This window comes from Pantherophis guttatus, chromosome 2 (assembly GCF_059756535.1).
Source record: "Pantherophis guttatus breed Tessera chromosome 2, ASM5975653v1, whole genome shotgun sequence".
In the NCBI taxonomy this organism is placed as follows: domain Eukaryota; kingdom Metazoa; phylum Chordata; class Lepidosauria; order Squamata; family Colubridae; genus Pantherophis; species Pantherophis guttatus.
In genome coordinates this window covers 78,828,690-78,851,607 of record NC_142064.1, presented here as the reverse complement: position 1 = coordinate 78,851,607, position 22,918 = coordinate 78,828,690, and the positions used below count along the sequence as shown (strand labels likewise).

The window sequence follows — 22,918 nt, the reverse complement described above, 5'->3', positions numbered from 1 at the left end:
AATAGTTTTTTTTCCGCTCTCTGACATATTCACACACCACTTACGCAGTGAGTTTGTATATAACCTTTCTCGATGCTGTGCACTTCTTTGAAGTCAATTCAAGAGCAGAATAAGGATATGTTTATGAACAACAGAAGATTCTTTTACCAAAATAATTGTTTATGGAAACTAGAAGGGAAATATTCTTTTAATTTTAGAGAGCCTAGTGACACACTTCAACAATGGATGAGGGGGGGAAAAAGTTTTCCAATATTCAGAGGAAAGAAAATCTGAAATTGTTTCCTAGCATAGTAATGGAAGACACCAGCCTCATTGGTTTTAAAACCGCCCCAGACAGATTTATGAGTTGTATTATCGGATGCTTTCAACTCTGATGGCTCAGTTGTGACCTGTAATAGTCAGGAAAAAACTTTCTTCCTGCAACTTCTCTCTTCCTCACTTTCTGAAGAATCTCAGAGTTGTCCAAAGCAGGGATGAGATTCTGAACAACAGGAACTCTCACACAAGTTGACTTTTGCCAGACTAATGGAAATTTCTCCTGGAAAGGCTTAACCGATTGACTCCCTTTGGTCTACCTCTCCATATTATTGTAACCATATGGAGACAAAGTTATAGGGATTAGATTCATCATGATTCACAACACTGTATGTGTGTGACATGTGTGTATGCGTGTGCAAGTAATGATATTTCAACGAAGCATTATTATAAAATAAGCAAATAAAGAAATGCTTTTCTAGTCATGGCAAAGTCACTGTGTCACAGCAGAGAAATGAAATACTCTGTTATTTATGGTATATCAAGTTATGTAGAAAAAAAATATACGGTTTTTTTTATAAGTATCTTTGGACATAACTTGTTTTGGCATGAGTGGAAATCTATCAATGGTGCAGTAAAAGATCAAGCACACATGAAAGATTTAGCAAGGGATGTGTGCATAAACACAGAGCAGCCTAATATACAGAGATATATTCCAGATCTAAAATGTCATTGGTTTGCAAAGTGAAATGTAGTGTTCTGATTATCCGAAAGATCTTCTTCTAGAAGAAAATGAAAAGTGAATCAAATCCATATGTACATATGAGTTGAAAGCAGGGGTGAAATGCTCCCGGTTCAGACCGGCTCGGGCGAGAAGGTAGCGATGGCGGCGGGAAGTTCGGAGAACCGGTAGCAAAAATTCCTGCCCCCGCCCCCACATGCCCAGCTGAGCCACGCAATCATCAGAGGCTTTTTTTCTTTTAAATGCCTCTGACAAGCCAAGCTCTGACGATCCAAACTGACGATCCCAGCTGAGTTGCCTGATCGGCAGAGGGTTTTTTAAAAACCCTCTGACGATCAGGCAACTCAGCTGGGATCGTCAGAGCCTTTTGAAAGCATTTTTTAATATGGTTTTACATGTAAAAAATGGTTTTAAAAGTAAAAAAAATTGGCCACTCCCACCCAGTCACATTACCCCCCCCCCATCAAACCACGCCTACAGAACCGGTAGTAACAAATTTTAGATTTCACCACTGGTTGAAAGGTAGAAACCGATCTTAAAAAATACATTCAATAGTCACTCCTATCTGCTCGCAATCTTGTGCTTCTGATTTTTTCTGAGTTGTTACTTAAAGAATTGAAGCCAATTTGCTACCTTCGTGATCTATCAAAAATACCATGAAAAGAAAACCTTCAAAAAGTTATTAATTTTTTTTTTCAGGAAAAAATGTATTTTTTCCGTAGTTTTTTTTCCCTTTGAAATCAAATCTAGTTGTCCTATTTCACCTAGCATATCAATAGATATTTACTTTCCTGAACTCTATCCCAGACTTTTTTTTCCACTTGTACTTTTGAGTCAGTAGACTTTGGGTTGTTCTTTTCTTGGCCTAGAGAGATGGAAACATTCTCTTCATGTTTACATAATGATTCTGTCTGACCTGAGAATCACTGATTCCCACTTGGCTAAATTAAGCCTTTGAACTTGCAGTTTCCCAAGTTTCCCTTCTTAGATTTGCTATGGTGCCATTTTGCTATATTAAGCATTGAGACTTTCAGCTGAATACTGGAAATAAAAGAATGATGGCTACCTGGTGAATAACTATATGAGTTCAGAGAAAGCCACAATGCAATTCTTGAAATTTTTTAAAAACTGTATGCTTGAAGATGAAATTCCTCATGCCTAGATGTAACATCTAAATTAACTATTAGTAGGCCACAAAGGGAGACATTTTTTGTGGTATCAAGTTGAGTTACGTGAATGATCTTAATCTAACATGAAATTTAAAGCATATGGGCACATGGGAAGTTTGTACTGTACTGAGGGGTCCTTGGTACTCTCTGAGCTTGGTTGTTTCCATCATCAGTATTATTTAGTTTGGGTAACAAAATGTCTGCAAGTAAACAACCAAGCTCAGAGAGTACCAAGGACCCCTCATTTCAACCCTGAGCTACAAATATTCTTCTTTATTTGTACTATACTATTCAAGCAACTAAATCAAAACAAGACATCAACATTTAGGAGAAGTACATTAGTTATAAATGAAAAAAGCTGCTACAAGAGTAAAGACCCCTAAAGATGACGCTTCCGTGAATCAACTATCCAGGCACAAAACTATACCATATTGATTGTGATTTAATTCTTCATAGACAGTATACATCAGTAAATGCAATACAAATTGGATAGTACAGTATTTTGAAATCCATAAAAAATATCTTAGCTCCAGGCAGATTTTAGTCTATTTCACATTGTAATTCTTACATCATATATAATGTCAATGAATGGTCAATGAATACCTGTCAATGAATACTTCAGCTTCAACCACAACAATACACTAGCACACAATAGATACAAACTTATGGTAAAGTGTGCCAAACTTCATTGCAGAAAATACAACTTCAGTAACAGAGTTGTTAATGCCTGGAATGCAATACCTGACGTTTTGGTTTCTTCCCCAAACTTTAACCTTAGACTGTCTACTGTCAACCTCACCCAATTCCTAAGAGGTCTTTAAGTGGTGTGCATAAGCGCACCAGTGTTTCTACCGTCCCTGTCCTAATGTTCCCTTTTATTTGTATCTATTTCATTATTCATAATTGTTGTGGCCCATCAGCGGCCTGTGCAGTTAGTAGCTGATTCCGACAGCAAGGAGGCTGGTATGGTGCTGCGCCAGCAGCCTGTGCAGTTGGCACTCGAGTCGGACAATGAGGAGGCTGGAGAAGATGTGGTGCCAGAGGTGGGGATTCAGCCAGGGCCTTCAGAACCTCCAGAAGCTCCCATAAGTGAAGAGGAAGAAGAGGAGGAGCCTCTTCTTGATGCATGAGCGCACAGAGCTGCAAAAAGGCAAGAGTGGCTCCTCAGGAGGAGGTCTCCTCGAGAATAAGGCTTGGGGCTAATTGGCCACTCCCCTAGCCTATTTAAGGAAGGATGACGACTGATGCAATTTGCAGGAAACAACTTCATTCAAATTCCTTTGTGTCTTGATTCCAGAAAACATTTGATTTGGGTCTTGTTTCTCTCTTATCAGTTTTCCTGCAAATTGTTTCTGGGCATTCTGCCAACCACAGTAAGATTATGGTTATCTGAAATACTGTGCCTCAGAACTGAGTTATTATTCTTTGAATTCTTGTCGGCTGTTAATGAAGTTAAATTAACAGCCCTTGTTCAGAAAAGACTGTTTTATTGTACTTGTGTTCAAACAACTACTAAGAAAGCTCATTAGTAGTCTTTAATTAGTAAATTAAGGTTTGTACGGACTTTGTGTGTGCTGCAGTCTTTGGGGTCCGTAGCTGGGGCAGAACAATAATCATGTTTATACTTATATCTGTTATCTAATACATGCTTGACAAAATAAATAAATAAATACATACATACATACATAAAATAAAATAAATAAATAAAAATTGCAATGTGCTGCTTGGATCCTCAAGTGTAATGATTTCAGCAGATAATGTTTTAAAACTTACGTTGGTTCTTCAGAAACTGCCGTTCCCTCTTCCAACTCCTGAGCTTGCTTGTACCATGGCAATTTAGCTTCAATAGGAAGTTTTTCTAGAAAAACAATCATAGGGAAATAGGAAACATGCAAAAATAATGTACTTTAAAAAACTTAATCCTCTTTTGTAACTTATCTAAAGAGGAATTACCTTGCTTTTATTCCATATTTGCTAAGTATCTGCCAATCCAATCATTAGTGCACCTAGACAATGCTTGCACAGTATAAAGCTTCCTGAAATGTTATTTCACACAATCAGACTAAATTTAATAAGATGAGATATGAATGAGCCTTCTGGCTATGCATATTGCCCTTTGCTCTGCTTCCAGAAGAGAAAGAGGAAAGCGAGTACTTCTTCAATTAACCATAGTTTCCTATTTCATCTAAATCAGAAAAGCATGGTTAATAATTTTAGAAAAGGTCAAGATGTTAAACCAACTTCAAAACATAGGCAAATTTTAGTTAATGGTAGATTTCCTGTTGCAAAAGATAGACACCCATGCTTAATTCAAAACTGCCGGGATTGTGCAAAAGGAAAAGCATGGAGGGTTGCCTGTGAGCCAAAATATATCTTCCTATCTTGGTTTAATTCCATTTGACACAGTTCTGTCAAGAAATGTATAAGCTTGGCACTGCCCATACATTTTCCAGTGTGAAAGATGAGGGGTTTTTTTTCGTTTCATATTTGTCCAATACTATGGAAATCTCCAAAATGGAGAAGATGATTATTATTAGTGATAGGAAGTATTGTACACAAGGGTACTTTTCTTTGAAGTGTACAAAGTGATTCCAAGTTAGTAGGCTTATGCAGTTCAGCACTGCTTGGCCCAAAGTGAGGGGGGGAAAGGGGGGGGCAATAATTCTTTATAAGTCTATAAAAAGGGTTCTGCTATATTCCACGTTGGTAGCTTATTATGACACAGAAGAAAATGCAGATGTGATGAATGATGGTTCAACAAACAGAAAACTAAAAATAGTTTGATGATGCCCTTGTAGTCAGAGTTTATCAGTTCATCAACATTGTGGATTCAAAGACTGAGCTAAAAAGTCTTACTGTCATTTTTGAGATAAAACAGCACCATTCTCTATCTTTCCCCTCCAAGATCGGTATCAGGGAAATGCATTAAAAGCATTTGATAAAATACTCAGTTGAGGAACCAAATTATGTTCTCATGGGAACATACATCTGTATTAAACTATGGAGCTGCACTGGCCATTCAGGGTCAAAGGAAAAAGGTATGAAAATCAATCCATAACAAATTGATAGTCACACTCAAAAGCAATATGAAATCATCTGAATTCAGGGGGCAAATGGCTTATTGTACTATTTGTAAAAGCCATATGAATATCATGCTGTAAATATTTCACTATAAACTTTTGTTTTCTCCTCTGATATTACTAAATCATCTTTCATGGGACCTTCTTCTTTTAAGGTATTCAAACAATAACTTTCCTAGCAAGATTGACTTAAGTATTAAATGTAGCTGAACGAATTTATTAGAGGACTCAATATGGGCCGCGGCAAATGGGCTGCAGCAAATGGGACAGATGAATGCCCGATGGATGCTGGGAGGCAGAGGCAGATTTTTTTTTTCTTGTTTTCCTCCTCCCAAAAGGTAGGTGTGTCTTATAGTCCAGAGCATCTCATACTGTGAAAAATATGGTAATAAATACCGGACCTATTTTCTCTTTAGTAGCACTTGGCAAAAATTAACAATTTACTAGTAGAACAAAATAGTGGCTAACTGATCCAATACTTCTCAGCCAAAGATTGGTACGCTAGTTCAGAAAAGAAGTGAATACTAAAGCATGAATTCAATTTTGCGGATATTATAAGTTAAATCTTGATCAGTGGATCCACATCTGCTCAAGAGTAATTTATCCCTAATTTTATTACCAAAATATATTAGCCCTCTTACTTCCTTTGTGGTAATAGCATTTTCTTTTCCTCTGTCTTTCTTCCATCCATAAAGATACCATATTACAGACAAGTAGAGCTTAAGAGTGATTACATAGGCTTAAGGTTCCTGCCAGGAAATCTGTTTTTGTCAAAGCATGACAATCAGTATTGGCTCCTTAAATGAAGCCTCAGGCATTAGCTCTCAGCTACACAACCCAAAAGTCCAATCATCTTCCCACTGGGGGAAAATGCACTTATTTTCAATAACTGCTTGCCAGGATTAGGCTGCTTGTTAATTTACCTTTTGGCTTGTAACACGGAGTAGGGACAATGCATTCCTCTTTGATGTGCGGTTTTGTTTTAGGACTGCAGCCACCGGTATGCATCCCTCGGTGATCAATGCACAGAACTACTCGATACCTCAAACCCTGGCCGCATGTCACTGTGCACTGAAAGGAAAACCATAATCAATTATTTCCATTAATAATCATGAATATGTTTGCTGCTCCATCCCTTAACTGGCCATGTGGAAGAGAAACAGAACCTGAATGGTCTCATGGACTGTCCAAATGTTTGATTTGTATATAGTTGGCTTTTGATACCAACTGCCAATCCCATGTAACCTTGTTGATATGAATATTGTAGAAAATAATTATCATTGAGTTGAATTAAAGAAAATTTGCTTTTCAAATATATATATATATATATATATATATATATATATATATATATATACACACATACATACATACATACATACATACATACATACATACATACCTACATATTAATTTGATTTATATGCCGCCCTTCTCCGGAGACTCAGGGTGGCTTACAATGCGTTAAGCAATAGCCATCATACTTTTGTATATTTATACAAAGTCATCTTATTGCCCCCACAAACTGGGTCCTCAATTTACCCACCTTAGAAAGGATGGAAGGCTGAGTCGACCTTGAGCCTGGTGAGAATTGAACTCGCAGTAATTGCAGGCAGCTGGATGTTAAATGCTGCCTTAGGAGGCATTAGCCTCCTACGCCACTCAGGCTCATCTTTCTCTTGAGAAAGCATTTTAGTGAAAGTTACATGGGTGGTGGGTGGTGTTTGTACATTTATTTCATCACAAGAGGGCCATTAATTAGTGATGAATGTTCTGCCTTTCGCTGAACCATGTGTTTCCATGAGTCTGCACTCTATCTAGCTTCCAAACCTCTAATTAAATCCAAAGGAAGACATTGTGATGCAACTCCTCCTCCTGCTGGCCCTTTTTCAGATTGGGAAGTGTAGTAGCCAAGGTTTCAGGCTGATGGAAAGATGCATGTAATGCATTACTGTTGTTCATTACTCCATCAATAAAGTAATCTTCAGAATACCACCAGGAGAAATTCAAGAATTCTATTTTGCCAAGGAGAAAGCCTTTCAGATGCTACAAGGCAGTTGTTTTTTTTTTTACTGCAGCCTTTCTTCTGATATATTGTTGTCATTTACTGCTGGTTCTCTTCCCCTTTCTCTTACTGATCAAATATTTCAGCTTTTACTTTTTGGCCTACAGCCATCTAAAACACTCTACCACATAGGCAAATCAGTGCCTTATTTACTTGTCTATATCCTGCCGCAATCAAAATAAATTCTCAGCAGTTTACATGATGCGGACAAAATTAAAACATTCATGGTCAAAATCAAAGTAACAATGAGAAGCAATTAAAAAAATCAATTCCCCCAAATGAAATTGATCAATAAAAAACAAAAAAGGTCAAACCTAACTAGAGGGCTCTATGGAACAGTGCAGTCATCAGCATTTTCCTGAATTTAATCAAGGAGGAAGGCAGTCTGAACTCCATTGGGAGATTGTTCAGAGAGCTGGTGCTGCTACTGAAAAGCAGAGCCTCTCGTCTTAGCTCCCTTTACTTTCTGAAACTGAGGATTTAGGACCTTAGGACTGACAGTGAATAAGATGGACAACCTTTACCTTTTAGGATTGACTATCAACAGTAAAGGAGTCAGCAATAAAAAAAATATACAGCAGACTCGCAGTTGATAAGGCAGTGTTGAAAGCAATGGTGAAATCCAATTTTTTTTACTACCGGTTCTGTAGGCTTGGCTTGGTGGGCGTGATGTGGCTTGGGGGCATGGCTTGGGGGCGTGGCAGGGGAAGGATATTGCAAAATCTCCATTCCCTCCCCACTCTGGGCCCAGCCAAAGGTGGTATTTGCCAGTTTTCCGAACTACTCAAAATTTCCACTACCAGTTCTCCAGAACTGGTCAGAACCTGTTAAAACCCACCTCTGCTGCATAACCTTTAATTAAACTAGCCCTTTTTTTCCATTCCTGTACTTACATATGTGTACCAATGCTGAAAGGATTGTAAGTATTTTCATAATGCAGACATTTCAATGACTTTATTTCAGCTACTATATAGTAAATATAGTAGTTATATTTATATAATTACTATATATACTATAAATAGATATATATTTATATTTATATAACTACTATATACTACTGTAAATATATAGTTCAATAATGAAAAGAACATAATTACCGGAGACCATTCCTGAGCCAGCCACTTAGGACAATCAAAAATATTGCAAGGCTGAACAATGGGCATCCTGGGAGTGTACATGCACTTCCACTCCTCCACCGAGCTGACCAATCCCTGGATGTCTTCTTCCACGCAAGAGACTGTGCGGCTTTGAATGCCTCCTCCGCAGGAAGAAGAGCAGGCAGTCCACGGGGTGCTTTCCCACCTTCAAAACAACACAACAGTTCAGAGGAAAGGCAACCATATCTGGGCTGTGTAACTGCAAGTACTTCAGTCTATAGTGGCATTTCCCTAGTAGAAGCAGCAAAGCCCTGGCCTATTACTTGCATACATATCCAATGGTCCATCAGCCACTACTTGGCTTTGAAATGTCCAATTTCTGATAAAAATGATTTGGGTTTAAGAATGAGTCTATAACATGACATAAACTAAGTAAGCTACTGAATTTTTCATAGGAAATTGGAATTCCATTAAATAGTCGCATGCTACAGTATATAATGCTAAAGAAACTTTGAAGCTTCTATCATTCTTTATTACACTGGTCTACAAATTTTGGGAAATTATCAGCCTCCGAGATAAAATGTGTACTTTCATTTCCAAGGCTTTCTCCTTGTAGACCAGTGTTACCAGCCTTTGGAGGGCCTCTGGGGGGGTGGGGAAGGTCGTTTTCGCCTTCCCCAGGCTCCTAGAAAGGCTCTGGAGCCTGGGGAGAGTGAAAAACAGGCCGTTTCCAACCTCTGGAGTGCCTCCGGGAGAGGGGGGAAGGCCGTTTTTGCCATCCCCAGGCTCCTAGAAAGGCTCTGGAGCCTGGGAAGAGCAAAAAATGGGCCTTCTCCATCCCCTGGAAGCCGGAAGCAGCCTGTTTCCTGACTTCTGGTGGGCCCAGAAGGCCCGAAAATCAGTTGCGCACACCGCAGCTGAGCTTGCATGCCCACCGATATAGCTCCACATGCCACAAGTGCCATAGGCTCGCCATCACAGCCCTAATCACTTCCTGTCTTGACTATTGCAATGCTCTCTATATGGGGCTGCTTGGTGCTCTCTGAGCTTGCTTGTTTTCTTGCAGACGTTTCATTAGCTAGCACTAGTAGTGATGATGTTACCTAGTTAGGATAATGAAACATCTGCAAGAAAACAAGTAAGCTCAGAGAGCACCAAGGATCCCTCATTTCAACCCTGAACTACAAATATTGTTCTTTATTGATATGGGGCTGCCCTTGAAAAGTATCAAGCTCAAATTGGTTCAAAATGCAGCCGCCCACATAGTTTTGAGCAGATGTGCACAGATGTCATTTCTCCTGCATTAGCTGCCAATCTGTTTCCAGCTGCAATTCAAGGTGCTGGTTGTCACCTTCCATGAGCTACATGGCTTGGGACCAGGTTATCCAGGAAAAAATTGTTTATTTGCAATTACTTAAACTATATCCTATAGTAATTAATAAGACACTCCATAAAAACCATATTCCATTTAAAATATGGTTTCACTTAGATTGGTGATTCAGCTGTTGAAGATTTGAAAGCATTTTAATGTATTTTGAACAATACATCACATTATTATTTCCTATTTTGAAGTTTCTTTAGTGCAGGAATCAGAAATAACACCCTCTCTTTTCCCCACTAAGCATATAAATTTATATGTATACATATGTACCAACACAAGATGGTTCAAGTAGGGATGCTACGTGGCAGGGATGCTACGTGAATAGAGATGAAAGATGGTACAAGAGAAACATTCCCAGCTTCTCCCTTACCCCACTGCATATATAGGGGCTCGCACCAATATCGATAGAACAGAGCTCCAGTTATAATCCAGACCTGCCTATACACACACCACTAGCTCTCCACTTCTTTGGGGTTGAGACTGATTCATCCCATGAAATCCAGATAGGTATATTTTAATCATGCCCACCTTTCTAACATACCTAAGTTTCAGTGATAAACACCATCTCTATATTTTTGTGTACAATTAAATCAATGACCAAGGTGGTCTTTATGGATAGGACTGGTATTCAATAGCACCAGCCTGAGATTAAGGTCTCCCACAATTGATTTATGTGGGTCATAAAATCTTGATTTTGAATATTTGAAATGAAGATGATAATTCTAATAAAGAGATAAATGTTATAACTTCTTAATGTTATGAAACTGTCCTTAAATGCATTTTTGACTGGACTACAAATGCAACTAAGAAAATAAATCCAATGAAAATTCAAGTGTTCACTTAGCAAATTTATCCATGCTGTTGCTTTAGGAGGAAGACTATGAAATTTTATCTTAGTCTCATGTGAACTTTCAGGGGGAAGAAGAAAAAATACCTTGATTTTTGGGTCATGAACAATTATTCTGTATGAATACTTAGGACAAGAGAAAGTCATCTTTTGCTTGAATTGTAAAGAAAATCAGAAAACAATGCAGAAAAAGCACCAGAATTAAGAACATGAATGACTATCTCTCTATTAGCTTGCCAATAAAACACAAAAAAACAGTTTCTTATTGCTAAATAGAGTATTTGGTTTACATACCGAGGAAGAGGATGGTAGAGGTCATAGGGCATGATCTGCTTGTATCCATCACTGTTAGGAACAATAATGCCAACCCTCTGAGTAGAAGGTACACACAATAAAATAAACACTAAATGATTACATTATACAAAAACATAGCATTAGATAATTAACTCATTCTACGTGTTCCTACAACCTACAGACAAAATATAAAGATATAAGGAACCAGACACTTTATTTTGCAAAAGATCTCAAGAACTGATATAGCCTGATTAATTAGTTCATATGAGAACCATAATAAACATTGAAATACTGCTAACAACCGTCTTTCTAGAATTAAAATTATGAGGAGAAAGAGTTAATGCATTTTTTTTATGATTAAGGACATAAAACTTTATTCTCTCCATATTAAAAAAACCAAAGAATTAAATCTACATCTATCATATGGGGAGAAATTCAATTAAAATTTAAATATAAATGTTAGGGAAGGCAGAGTAAGAGAAAGTGTGATGGTATGGGGGGGTGGAAGAATCTTGAATCTCGCTCACGATTATTTACTGAAAAACAAAAATGCTCTCTACTGATTTCATAACATTGCAGTATAATAATTCTGTACATAACATTATTTTTTAAAGATTCTTCGGTGTATTCTTTTTGTTTGGGCTGCTTTGTTTGGCTCTGCAAAAATCTAACAACAATTATAATTTGGATCGTATGCTTTCCGCATGTTTTGTATCACCGATTAATATATTGGGAGTATTCATTATCAGCCTATGCCCTAATATGCCTCTTTAATGCTTAAATATTGGTGTAGAAAAATTAGCATGGAAAAAGCAATGCATTTAAGAGGTAAAATTACATACCTTACATGATCACTAGCAAATAATAAAAACAACAATGACAAAAGATCAATGCTGTTATAACATCAGCTATGCAAATCTGTATGAACAGAGGCAGTTTGTCAAACTCAATTTGTTAAATGCTCCAGCTGGGTTTTTTTTTTTACTAAACTGAAGTTTTTACTCCACATGATAAACAAGCAATAAGATACATCTCAACGAACCTTGCAGTTGACTGCACTGAAGTCAAAATCCTAAAAGTACTGTAGTATGCGATTAGTCCTTTGACAAATTTTGGCCAAATGTGAAGCCAATTCTTTCCTTGTCAACTGTAATCATTTAACTCATTACAATTTTCATTCTTATACCAAACTCAAGAACTTGAATAGTTCACAGAGGGTAAGAAAAAATGTTCTCTCCCTCTGTCTAATTCAATAATCTTCATTGGATATGTGATCTAGTAGAAGCATTTTGCTCTTACTGAGTAGAAATATTCTGCCTGGAACTTGATCGTCAATCTAATTTCATAAGCACCTATTTTTGAATTCCTCAGAAATAAATATAAAATGAGACTGCTTATCTGTTACATCTGTTGATGCTTGAGTATATACATTTCTACATAGGTAGTGAACATATAGCAGGTTAAATCTACAAAAACTGCCCCATTTATTACATTAGTGGCTGTCTAATAATATCCACTATGATGATTACTGCCGGTGAAGCAAGAATCGGTGATGCCAGACAGACATTAATATAAAAAGGGAGTAGATATCTACAATTTTCAAGACTAGGAAATGAATTACCAAAATACCACTGACTCAAAGCAACAGGAGGAAAAGTCTAGACTTTAAACTCTGACACTAACATATATGTTCCCAGATCTTCTTTGTCTATCTGCATGTGTGATGTGACACAAACACAAATGTATTTGTGTGTATGTGTGATGTGACACAAACACAAATGTATTTGTGTGTATGTGTGTATTAGAGGTGGGTTTCAGCGGTTCTGACCAGTTCTGGAGAACCGGTAGTGGAAATTTTGAGTAGTTCGGAGAACCGGTAGTAAAAATTCTGACTGGCGCCGCCCCCATCTATTCTCTGTTTCCCAAGTCCCAGCTGATCAGGAGGGAATGGAGATTTTACAGTATCCTTCCCCTGCCACACCTACCAAGCCACGCCCACCAAGCCATGCCACGCCCACCAAGCCACACCCACAGAACCGGTAGTAAAAAATTTTGAAACCCACCACTGGTGTGTATGTATATGTGTGTGTATGTCTCTCTCTCTCTCTCTCTCTCTCTCTCTCTCTCTCTCTCTCTCTCTCTCTCTCTCTCTCTCTCTCTCTCTCTCTATATATATATATATATATATATACTGTATATATATGCACATACACAACAGATTACTTCATTTTTGTTTGCAATAATCAACTGATCTAAGCCATGTCAAATCTGAGAAGCTTTTCCTGATCTATAAACTCAAGTGTTTATTGCCAAATAATCTGATACAGTCTGACAACCGTTTAATTCCTACAGGAATCCGATGTCCAACTATTTGAAGTAAGTTTGCCTCAAATACCCTCTTTGAAAACCACTATTTCTTTAGAAATTTCATCCAAAAAGTTAAAATTTAAAACTATTTGCTAAGCTTCTGGCCAGTAGCAGAAAGAAAGAAACAAATAATAACAGGCAGTTGTGAGGTATTAGTTAAAGCAGAGTGCTCATTAAGCCTGAATGGAACTTTATGCATATATAAAAAGGCAAATGAGATTTTGTCCATGTATAGAAGCATATGCAGTAATACAAGCACAGATTTTGTCCATTGCATCCAAAGCTTGCTAAACTGAGGACCAATAGATCAAATGTTCACCGTATTATAAAAATTACTCTCTTGCTACCAAAGCACTCATCTCTTTAGAATTAGGTGGAGGCAATTATACCCTCAATTTATTTTACTACAAGTTGCTTGGTTCCAAATCATACAATGAGTATAAAATCCCTCGTGTAATCCAAACGGTACAGTAATGTTAGTAGCAGAATGACTTATTTCACGGAGGCCAATTTTGCTAATGTAGGATAGCAATTCTTTTTTTATTTTCCCCATAGGGATAGTTCAATAATTGCAGGAACTTACCATGATTGGGAACTGTTCCTGTAATCATTGCTTATCTTCTTATGTTTATTGTGCCAGCCAAAGATTGGCAACAGGTAAACTGGCATCTCTCCGTGTACATTAGTGAACCGAACTGCAACCAGTAAGAGGATAGTTATCTTCCAGTGCACCTAAGGTCAGAACATTAGTTTAGGGGGTTCACAATATTTAGAACTCTGTCCCCCAACAGATGGAAAATGGCAGTGATTCATGAAAGGCAGGGGCTGCTTCTGCCTCTTTTCAACATCAACCTCGCTCTTCCTAATGGAAGAACTATCAGTTTTCCAACATCAGGAGCTGTGGTGTCTGTGAATATTTGAATGTTGTATCTCCGTTTCTAAGCCTAAGAGCCAGTGTTGCCTGAAGAGGTGTCCATGGTCATGTGGCCGGCATGACTAAACGCCGAAGGCGTACGAGGCGCTGTTACCTTCCCACCAAAGTGGTCCCTATTTTTCTACTTGATTTTTTTACGTGCTTTCGAACTGCTAGGTTGGCAGAAGCTGGGACAAGTAATGGGAGCTCACCCCGTTACATGACGCTAGGGATTCGAACCACTTAACTGCTGACCTTCTGATCGACAAGTATATATTTTCTTCTCTCTCTCTCCCGTATACAAACCAGAAGAGATACAAAACTATTTTAATGAGTTAGACTATGCAGGGACGAACAACTTTTGAGACTGAGCTCTGTTCAACCTCAAAAACAAATCAATAAAAATTCAATGCCACCACAAATACTGACTAAGCAATAATACAGTGTCACTGCAATTATTTTTAGCCTAAAATACAATTGCAAAAGAGCCCTAAAAGTGTCCATTTCTCCTTTTCCTGAAGAGTACATTTATTCCACATACGAACCAGTAGCTCTTTAGAGTCATCCTTTAAATTGATTCTTCAGATCAAGTCCCTATATTGGTTTAATTCATGTTGACACAACAGATCTAAGCATGGGCTTCATTTACATACTTCACTTTTTATATCGCTAGCTGTAAAGTGTCTAGCATGTTGTCTAGCAACAGGCTAATCCTCTGCTTTCCCTTTATATATTAACAGCTTTAAACCTGGGAAGCAGGAAGATTACATGAAGAGGATTCTTCCCTTCCATTTATGCAAACAAACTAAATCAGGAATCTACAATTCCTGTAATATTTGCTTCCTTACTGCTCTCTATTTAAATACAATCTGCACAAGAGAGAAAGCTCTCTACTCAAAAATCAAAGCAATCACCACATAAATAGATGTCCCAACTCTTAATGACTCACACAGTCAGGAATCAGGATCCAGCCTTATTATCTACCCTCTACAAAGTACCTATGTTTCTGCTCAGTGGTGGGATTCAAATAATTTAACAATCGGTTCTCTGCCCTAATGACTGACTGGGTGGGCGTGGTCAGGGGTGACAGGTAGCACTCGGGCTCCTGCACCCCCTGGGAGCAAAAACAGGCCGTGGGGAGGGGGGAGACACCCCTTCCCCCCACGACCCATTTTGGGCCCAGTAGGCCTCCCTGCAGCCTCCTGGGAGCAAAAACAGGCCGCAGGGGGATTTCTGGAAGGGATGGGGCGGGGCCAACCAGCAATTTAACAACCAGTTCCGTCGAAGTTATGCGAACCAGTTGAATCCCAACACTGCTTCTGCTTCTTTGGTACACATCAGTTCCTAGTAATTGTGGCTTGTAAGGGCAGCTAACTCTTCTTCAGATGGAACCATCCACATATTTTAAGATAGCAGAAGTACTTATTGTACAAAACATGCCACTTCTGATTGGCCTTCTGAGAATGGATGTAATAGAGATAGGATTATGATTTTGCTGTCTTATTTGCCTTATTGATGAGGATGAGGATGTTATCTATTCAGTTGTGTCCGACTCCTGGCTATTCTATGATCAGGTCTCTCCATAACTTCTGATCTTGCACTATTTCTTTGAGTTTCTCTATGCTCTGTCTGTCGTCAGTGTTGATAGTGTCCAGCCACCATGTTCTTTTGGCGGACTGGTTTCCTTTTAGCATTAACTCTTCTGAACATAATTTATTTATTTTATTAATTCAATTTATATGCCGCCCTTCTCCGGAGACTCATAATTGCTTTCTCCAGTGAATTCCCCTGCATGACATGGTCAAAATTTCACAATTTTGCCTTCCAATGATAAGTCTGGTATTATGCGCTCCAGCACTTTGCTTGTTAGTTTGCCTTATTATTACTATCTACAATATTCAAGTACATTTCAGTATTATGATGACAGAGCAAGGAGAAAGTGGTTAAGAAATTTCCAGCAGAATCTGCCAGTTTGAAATGAACTGAAGAGACCTCTATGACTAGTAAAGAAAGCATTCTCTCACGACTTTTCCAATGCATGTTTTTATCCATAATAAGCACTAATATATAGCCCTTTTCTTCTCACATTTGATAAGAGACCCATATTCTACCGAGCACATGGACCTGAATCCACTGTTTGTATTGAGCAGAAAGCAACAGAGCGATTAAGGTTTTTTTTTCCAGTTCCTCTGCTCAAAACCACAGTCTCCAAAGTCATTTGGAAGAATATCCAAATATTTGCATATAGATAGAAGCTCTTTAAGTACTCTCCTTCTATGAATAGTTAATGGTATAAAGGGAACAAAGAAAAATATTCTTGCTCTGTCTCTGCTTGAGATAATAGGTCAAGTGGAATGCTTTCTCCACTTCTGCCTTTCTTTCTTTATTATCCCATCTTATCATAATCCCCCCAAATTATAGTAGCTAAGGGGTTTGAACAGAAAGAAGTACTTATTCATATACTTTTTTCTCCAAGAAAGAGAGCACTAAGGAAGCCTCAGCTTTAAATATATTATAAAATAATTGTAATTATTATCACGGTTTGTCACATAGTCAGCCAGATGTTTAGGCTGGATTTGACATTTTTATCCAGCTACCAAGTCCTTCTCAAGAACCTGGGAAAGGCAAAGGTTATTGTTTGACAGTGTTAAAAGTACTGTTGGAAGATGTAAGCTGTTCCAGATAAAAGTGCCACTGGCTGATGGTAATTTTGTCAATGCCGATGGTGTATAAATGGTGCTCCAGATGTTTTGGGATTGCACCCAAGGTAATCTATCTATCATTGGTACTATCTTTGCTTTCTTTTGCCATGGCCATTCTACTACTATTTGCAGGACTTTGTGTTTTGTGATTTTCTCCAGTTCTTTCTCTTCCCTTCTCCTGTCACAAGGTACTGCCATGTCCACTATCCAGGCTTTCTTATTGGCAATTGTTGAGTCAGGAATGTTATGTGGCAGGTGCTTATATGTTTGAATTCTAAAGCCTCAAGGACTTTAGCTTCTTCGTTTTCGGTTCCAACCCAGATGAAAACCAAAGAAAACAACCGAGGTTAAAAGGAGGCTTCAGTCATCCGTACCAAAGCCTGGGTTGAAGAACCAGGCTCTTCAGACCCCTTCAAAATACTAGCAGAGTGGGGGTTGTTTTTGATCTCAAGGGGGAACCTAATTTCATAGGGCAGGTGCTACTATAGAGAAGGCAAGCTTCTAATCTCCCACGAGATGGCATTGAACTGAAAAAATTCAGAACATACCAACCCTGCCAGATTGATTCAGCTGGATAGAAACTACGGGAGATATATGGTCTCTGAGGTAAACAGGCCCTATGCCATGTAGGCCTTAGAGGTAACAACCAGCATCTTGAATTACACCTGGAAACAAACTGGCAATCAGTGCAGCTTGTGAAGCAAAAGTGTTACACGGGCATTCCAAGGCCTGCCCATTATTGTTTATGCTACTGCATTATGGAACAGCTACTGTATAACTTCCAGCTCATCTTCAAGAGTAGTGCTACCCAGAGTGCATTGCAGGGAATGGCCATGTGGTGAACAATGGAATGAGTTATTTTGTGAAGGGTCTCCTAATCTAGGAAAGGGTGCAACTTCAGATGGAGCTGCACAAAGGTCTTCCTGGCCACAGCTAGCACCTGTTGTTTGAGCAAGACCTGACAGTCCGGGAAGCCCTCCCCCAAGTTGCACATCGCTCTTGAATGGGGAAGTACCACTCCATCCAGATCAGAGATGACAGTCAAAAAATTATGGGCAGCTGTCTCCCAACAGCTGAACATGAAATAATAAACTGAAACTGGCGTCAAAATATAATGATACCTTACTTCAAACTGATGGTTGGCCATCCCTAGTGGTTTCATATAGTTGTTACAGTAGTACAGGGGTGAAATGCTTCCGGTTTGGACCGGATCATCCGATCCGGTAGCGATGAGGGCGGGTGGTTTGGAGAACTGGTAGCAAAAATCCCTGCCCCCCCCACTGCCCAGCTGCGCCGCACAATCATCAGAGGCTTTTTTTTTAATTTTTAAAAGCATTTTTTCTACAACCTCTTTGGCCGAAAAAAATGCCTTTGAAAGTAAAAAAAAAAAAAAAAAGCCTCTGATGATCGTGCGGCTCAGCTGGGATCATCAGAGGCTTTTTTTTAAAAAAAGCCTCTGCCTATCAGGCAAGTCAGCTGGGATTATCAGAGGTTTTTTTTTAAAAAAAGAAAGCCTCTGCTGATCAGGCAAGTCACCTGGGATTGTCAGAGGCTTTAAAAGCATTTTTTTTACAACCTCTTCAGCCAAAGAGGTTGTAGAAAAAATGGTTTTAAAAGTAAAAAAAAAAATGTTGGCCATGCCCACTCAGTCATATTACACACACCCCACGAAGCCACGCCCACAGAACCAGTAGTAACAAATTTTACATTTCACCACTGCAGTAGTAGGATAGAAAATTGAGCCCTTGGTTAAATTGTGCCTCCTCCCTACCCAAGTATTGACTGGTACCACTACTACAGTAGGAAAGGATCCCACATAAATATGGTCAATACTATTTTAAGTTGCTGGAACAAGTGGGAGGCACATATGCAAACTGCTGTAAGTCCTACACCGTTCACCTGAGTTGGATGTACATACCCTCAAATTAAAGCTGACAGTCTGCAGTTAACGCACATTGTGTTTGTTTCATTCCAACTCCATTGTGGTGGTGTATAGAGCCAAAGATGTTAGAATTGTGTCGATGTCCCAATATTTCTGGACCTGACTGTATATCAGAACCTTGAAGATGATAATTTTCTTGCTCCTGATAGGACTTCCAGCAACTTAAAATAGTATTGACCATATTTATGTGGGATCCTTTCCTACTGTAGTAGTGGTACCAGTCTGCAGTTAACGCACATTGTGTTTGTTTCATTCCAACTCCATTGTGGTGGTGTATAAAGCCAAAGATGTTAGAATTGTGTTGATGTCCCAATATTTCTGGACCTGACTGTAGATCATGTAACCAGAATGATAATTGCTGCTTTGATTCCATGTCCAGTCTGAATCTGAATTGAAAAGGATTTAGATAATCTACTTCATCTAAGGCCCTTTTTGGCCACTTTCTTCTCTACAATCTTCTCCAAATTGGTAGACTGGAGACAAGATAATAGTTTTCATATAAGGCTGGATTGAGATATGGCTTCTCTAAGAGAGGGCACACAGCTCTTATGCTCTGTGTCAAAGAAGTGTTAACTACTCCTGAATCTTCCCACTCAAGCCCTCCTTCCTTACCTCCCCTTGAAAAAGCCAGAATCGAAATTACTGGTAATGAAGTTCATACTGCAAAGAACATAACATTAAATTATCTTTAGCCATGCCAAACTTTAGCCTTATACAATGACAATCATGTCTCCAATGCAAGGGATAAACTGTTGGCATAAATGTATTAAAGAGGAAGAGATTCACTCGACTACAAGATTCTACATCTGCTACCTCATCATAAACTGGAACTGAGTTGCCAAAAGTCACACAGGTCTTTCTCAACATAGCGTTTGTGCTTTTAAAAGATTCATAATGCCTCTCTTTTTAATGCCAATCAGTGCCATCTTGATTTGTTCGCACATGTATTCAGTTGTTTTTTTTACATTGCTGTATGCTCACTGTCCACTCTCTCCCAATCACCTGTACACAATCCGAAACCTTCTCAACCACACAGATCTGTAGTGCATTACTCCTAGTATCTATCCAGAAGGATTTTTAAAATCTTTCTTTCTACCCATCTCTTAATTAGCCTGCACCATGTAGCTACCTATCTTAACATATCTGCCTTTGAATTATCAAGCCTGTGTATAAAATTCAATCGGAAAATAAAAAGATAAATTCTCAGAAATAAATGGAATACGTAAGTCATCTGTTATATAACAATAATGACAAAAGGGATTATCTACATCTGCTTTGATCTTTTTTGGAAAGCCAGGTGTTTATCTGCAAATACATTACCTGGGCTCCATTTCTCTAATTATCAGGCTTGTTCAGAATTCAGAGCGTGGGTCGTATCTGTACTCTAACCAAGTCTTGTACCTGATATATATATATATTTCTCCCAGTCCAATGCTGTGTGGGGCTTATATGGCATGCAATATATTTTCTGTGGGCCATAGGAACTTCTTTCAGTGAAACTGCAGAAAGCAAAACTATTCATACTGCTCTGTTCATCCTTTTTATATATATTTTCTGTGGCTATATATTCTTGGCTCATGTTATTTCTTTGAATTCAATAGTGCTTTAAATTTAAATTTCTCCTGTATGTACAATCTCTTTCCATATTGTTCTATTTTTTACTTTCCTTTTTAATTCAACTTTTAAGCTGAAATATCAATATAAAATACAATTACAAATTGTACTGAAATGTTTTAAAAATACAAAATATTACTTTTAAAACCCCTTTTTATTGCAAACCTCTCCTGTCATTGTATAATCTGTGAATTGTCTGGCTTAGTTCATTTTCTAAGTTATTATTACTACAAGTAGTCCTCAACTTACAACAATTGAGCCCAAAATTTCTGTTGCTAAACGAGATAGTTACGTGAATTTTGCCCTATTTTACGACCTTTCTTGCCACATTTAAGTGAATCACTGTAGTTGATAATTTAGTAACAGGATTGTTAAGTGAATCTGTCTTCCACACTGACTTTTATGTCATGTTAGTTTTCTACAGCTCTAGAGATGTTTGCTAGTTGAGGAAGTATTAGCTCTTGATAAATAGTGAGTCATACTTTTGTTGTTGTTGTTGTTGCTGCTGGCCAAATGCAACACAAACATTCTATCCACATTCTACTAAGGAATCTTAATAAATCTCTGAAAAGTATAAAAAGAGAATAATTAACCTGTTTGCATTTCAGTATAAACGGCATCTCAAAATTGTTAACTGATGTACCTTGCCAGACAAGGATCTAGGTTACACTCTTGGAGTTTTGGCTTTGGCTTGATGTTTTCAGGGTAATAGTGGCAATATTGGTCAGCTACCACTCGATTGCTTCTCAGATCGTAGCATTCAGCAGATGTAAGCTGATAACCTTAAAAAAAAAAGCAGATTGGGTAAAGATAAAGGCAGCTATGCAGTTCCACATCAACAAGCAATTGTCTACTAATCTGAATAACAATGAGGTCCCACGAGGTAACCCACTGAGTCATTCTTTCCTTACTGAAACAGAGAAGCAGAAGGACCACAGATGGGCAAAAAAGCAGTGGGAATGCGGGTGACTTTCAACTTCCTGCAGGCTTCTCCACTGACTTTGATTGTGGGAAACTGGCAGGGAGCATTGGAAATTACAATCATGTGGCGGCAACTGACTGTGGTGAGGCTACAGCAGCCACAATTTTGCGAATACAACTGGTATGACGACCCTGGGTCAGTGGTGGGTTGTTCCCGGTTTTGTCCGGTTCTATAGAACCGGTAGTAAAACTGGCAGGAGGCTTCGCCCACCGCCCCGACGTCAACAAGGGTGATCTGCGCACGCTCCCGTTGCGAACCAATAGTAAAGGTAAATAGAACCCACCCCTGCCTTGGGTATTTCAACACAGGAATAACGGGTCCTAGATTTTGCATCATTGTTTTCAGTTAGCAGGTTTGAGACATCTTGATTCATAAAAATTTGTGCTGTGACGCACTGTTTGGGCTAATTGAAGGTTACAAACAGATAGGAGAGGAGTAGTAGTATGTAGATGGACAGACTGATTGTAACTTGATATAGTAACATTCCTGCAAGAAATGTCGTTTATGGTTTGTAATGCAAAACTATAACACAGCACATACACCTTCTAAGGCTAAGCATAACCATATCTGCTAGTATAAGATATCTCATTAGAGGATCTTACAATTAAAAGCATGTTGATTTATAGCCAATGTACGATAGTGATTTTCCCATGGTAAATTTTTCTTATAAAAACACCTTAAAATGAAAAATAAATAAAAAAACAAATAAGATTTGTTTTTAAACAATAAACAGTAATGGCAGTGTTGCAACTCAGGGAAACAATACTTTAAAACTTTTGATGAAGCTAAGGGCCACTGTACGTAGGGGACGGTAGAAATGAGGTTCTGTTACATGAACTAGTGTATGCAACACACACACACACACACACACACACACACACACACACACACACACAAACATACTCAAGTACAAATCATCTCTTCTCTCTCTCTCACACACACAGTTAGCTAGTTATTGGTGTTTTTGTTGTTTTATTATGTATCTTAAATCTATTTTAATGACTGTTTTCCTGAGCAACACTGGACCAGTTTCCATCCATTATCATTAAGCTGCAAATGAATTGGGGGCTAAATACAGCTCTGGGCTCTATGACTGCTCACTTAGTTATGTTCATACCTGAACATACATCTTAAGAATAACATTCAAATATCATATACTATATTACATATCTTTAACTTCAGATGCATAACTTAAAGGTAAATCAAATACATATAAATTATCATTCAAAGTTGATGAATTCTGTTTGCAGTTGGTAGAAGTGGTGTCATTTGTAATTTGGCTCTGCTCTCCGCATATGAAAGATGATTCCTTGCTTCTACTTAGTTCACCCCATGTGATATTTTATGCTTCTCTTTTAGTGATTTAATGCGCTAGGTTGCTTTTTTTTTCTCCTGTACAAATCTTGAGCTTCTAAGAGCAAGTATAGAAAATGAACATAATAAAGAAATAAAAAAGAAAGCACAAGAT

At 38.3% G+C, this 22,918-nt stretch overlaps 1 protein-coding gene across 5 annotated transcripts in view; it reads right to left on the bottom strand.

Annotated features, from left to right (window-relative positions):
• The window catches only part of ADAMTSL1 (ADAMTS like 1), a 489,535-nt gene that overhangs the window by 91,129 nt on the left and 375,488 nt on the right, over positions 1-22,918 (bottom strand). For 4 of the 5 annotated variants that reach the window (XM_087886305.1, XM_034410498.3, XM_087886306.1 and 1 more), the window contains 5 exons: positions 21,112-21,250; positions 10,931-10,981; positions 8,409-8,613; positions 6,170-6,317; positions 3,940-4,024 (listed from right to left, as the gene is read on the bottom strand). In XM_087886305.1, the coding sequence (XP_087742431.1) occupies positions 3,940-4,024; positions 6,170-6,317; positions 8,409-8,613; positions 10,931-10,981; positions 21,112-21,250 (628 nt within the window). Of the gene's footprint in view, positions 1-3,939; positions 4,025-6,169; positions 6,318-8,408; positions 8,614-10,930; positions 10,982-13,880; positions 13,993-21,111; positions 21,251-22,918 lie in introns of those variants that run through there. The other variant, XM_087886307.1, reaches the window with a different exon arrangement.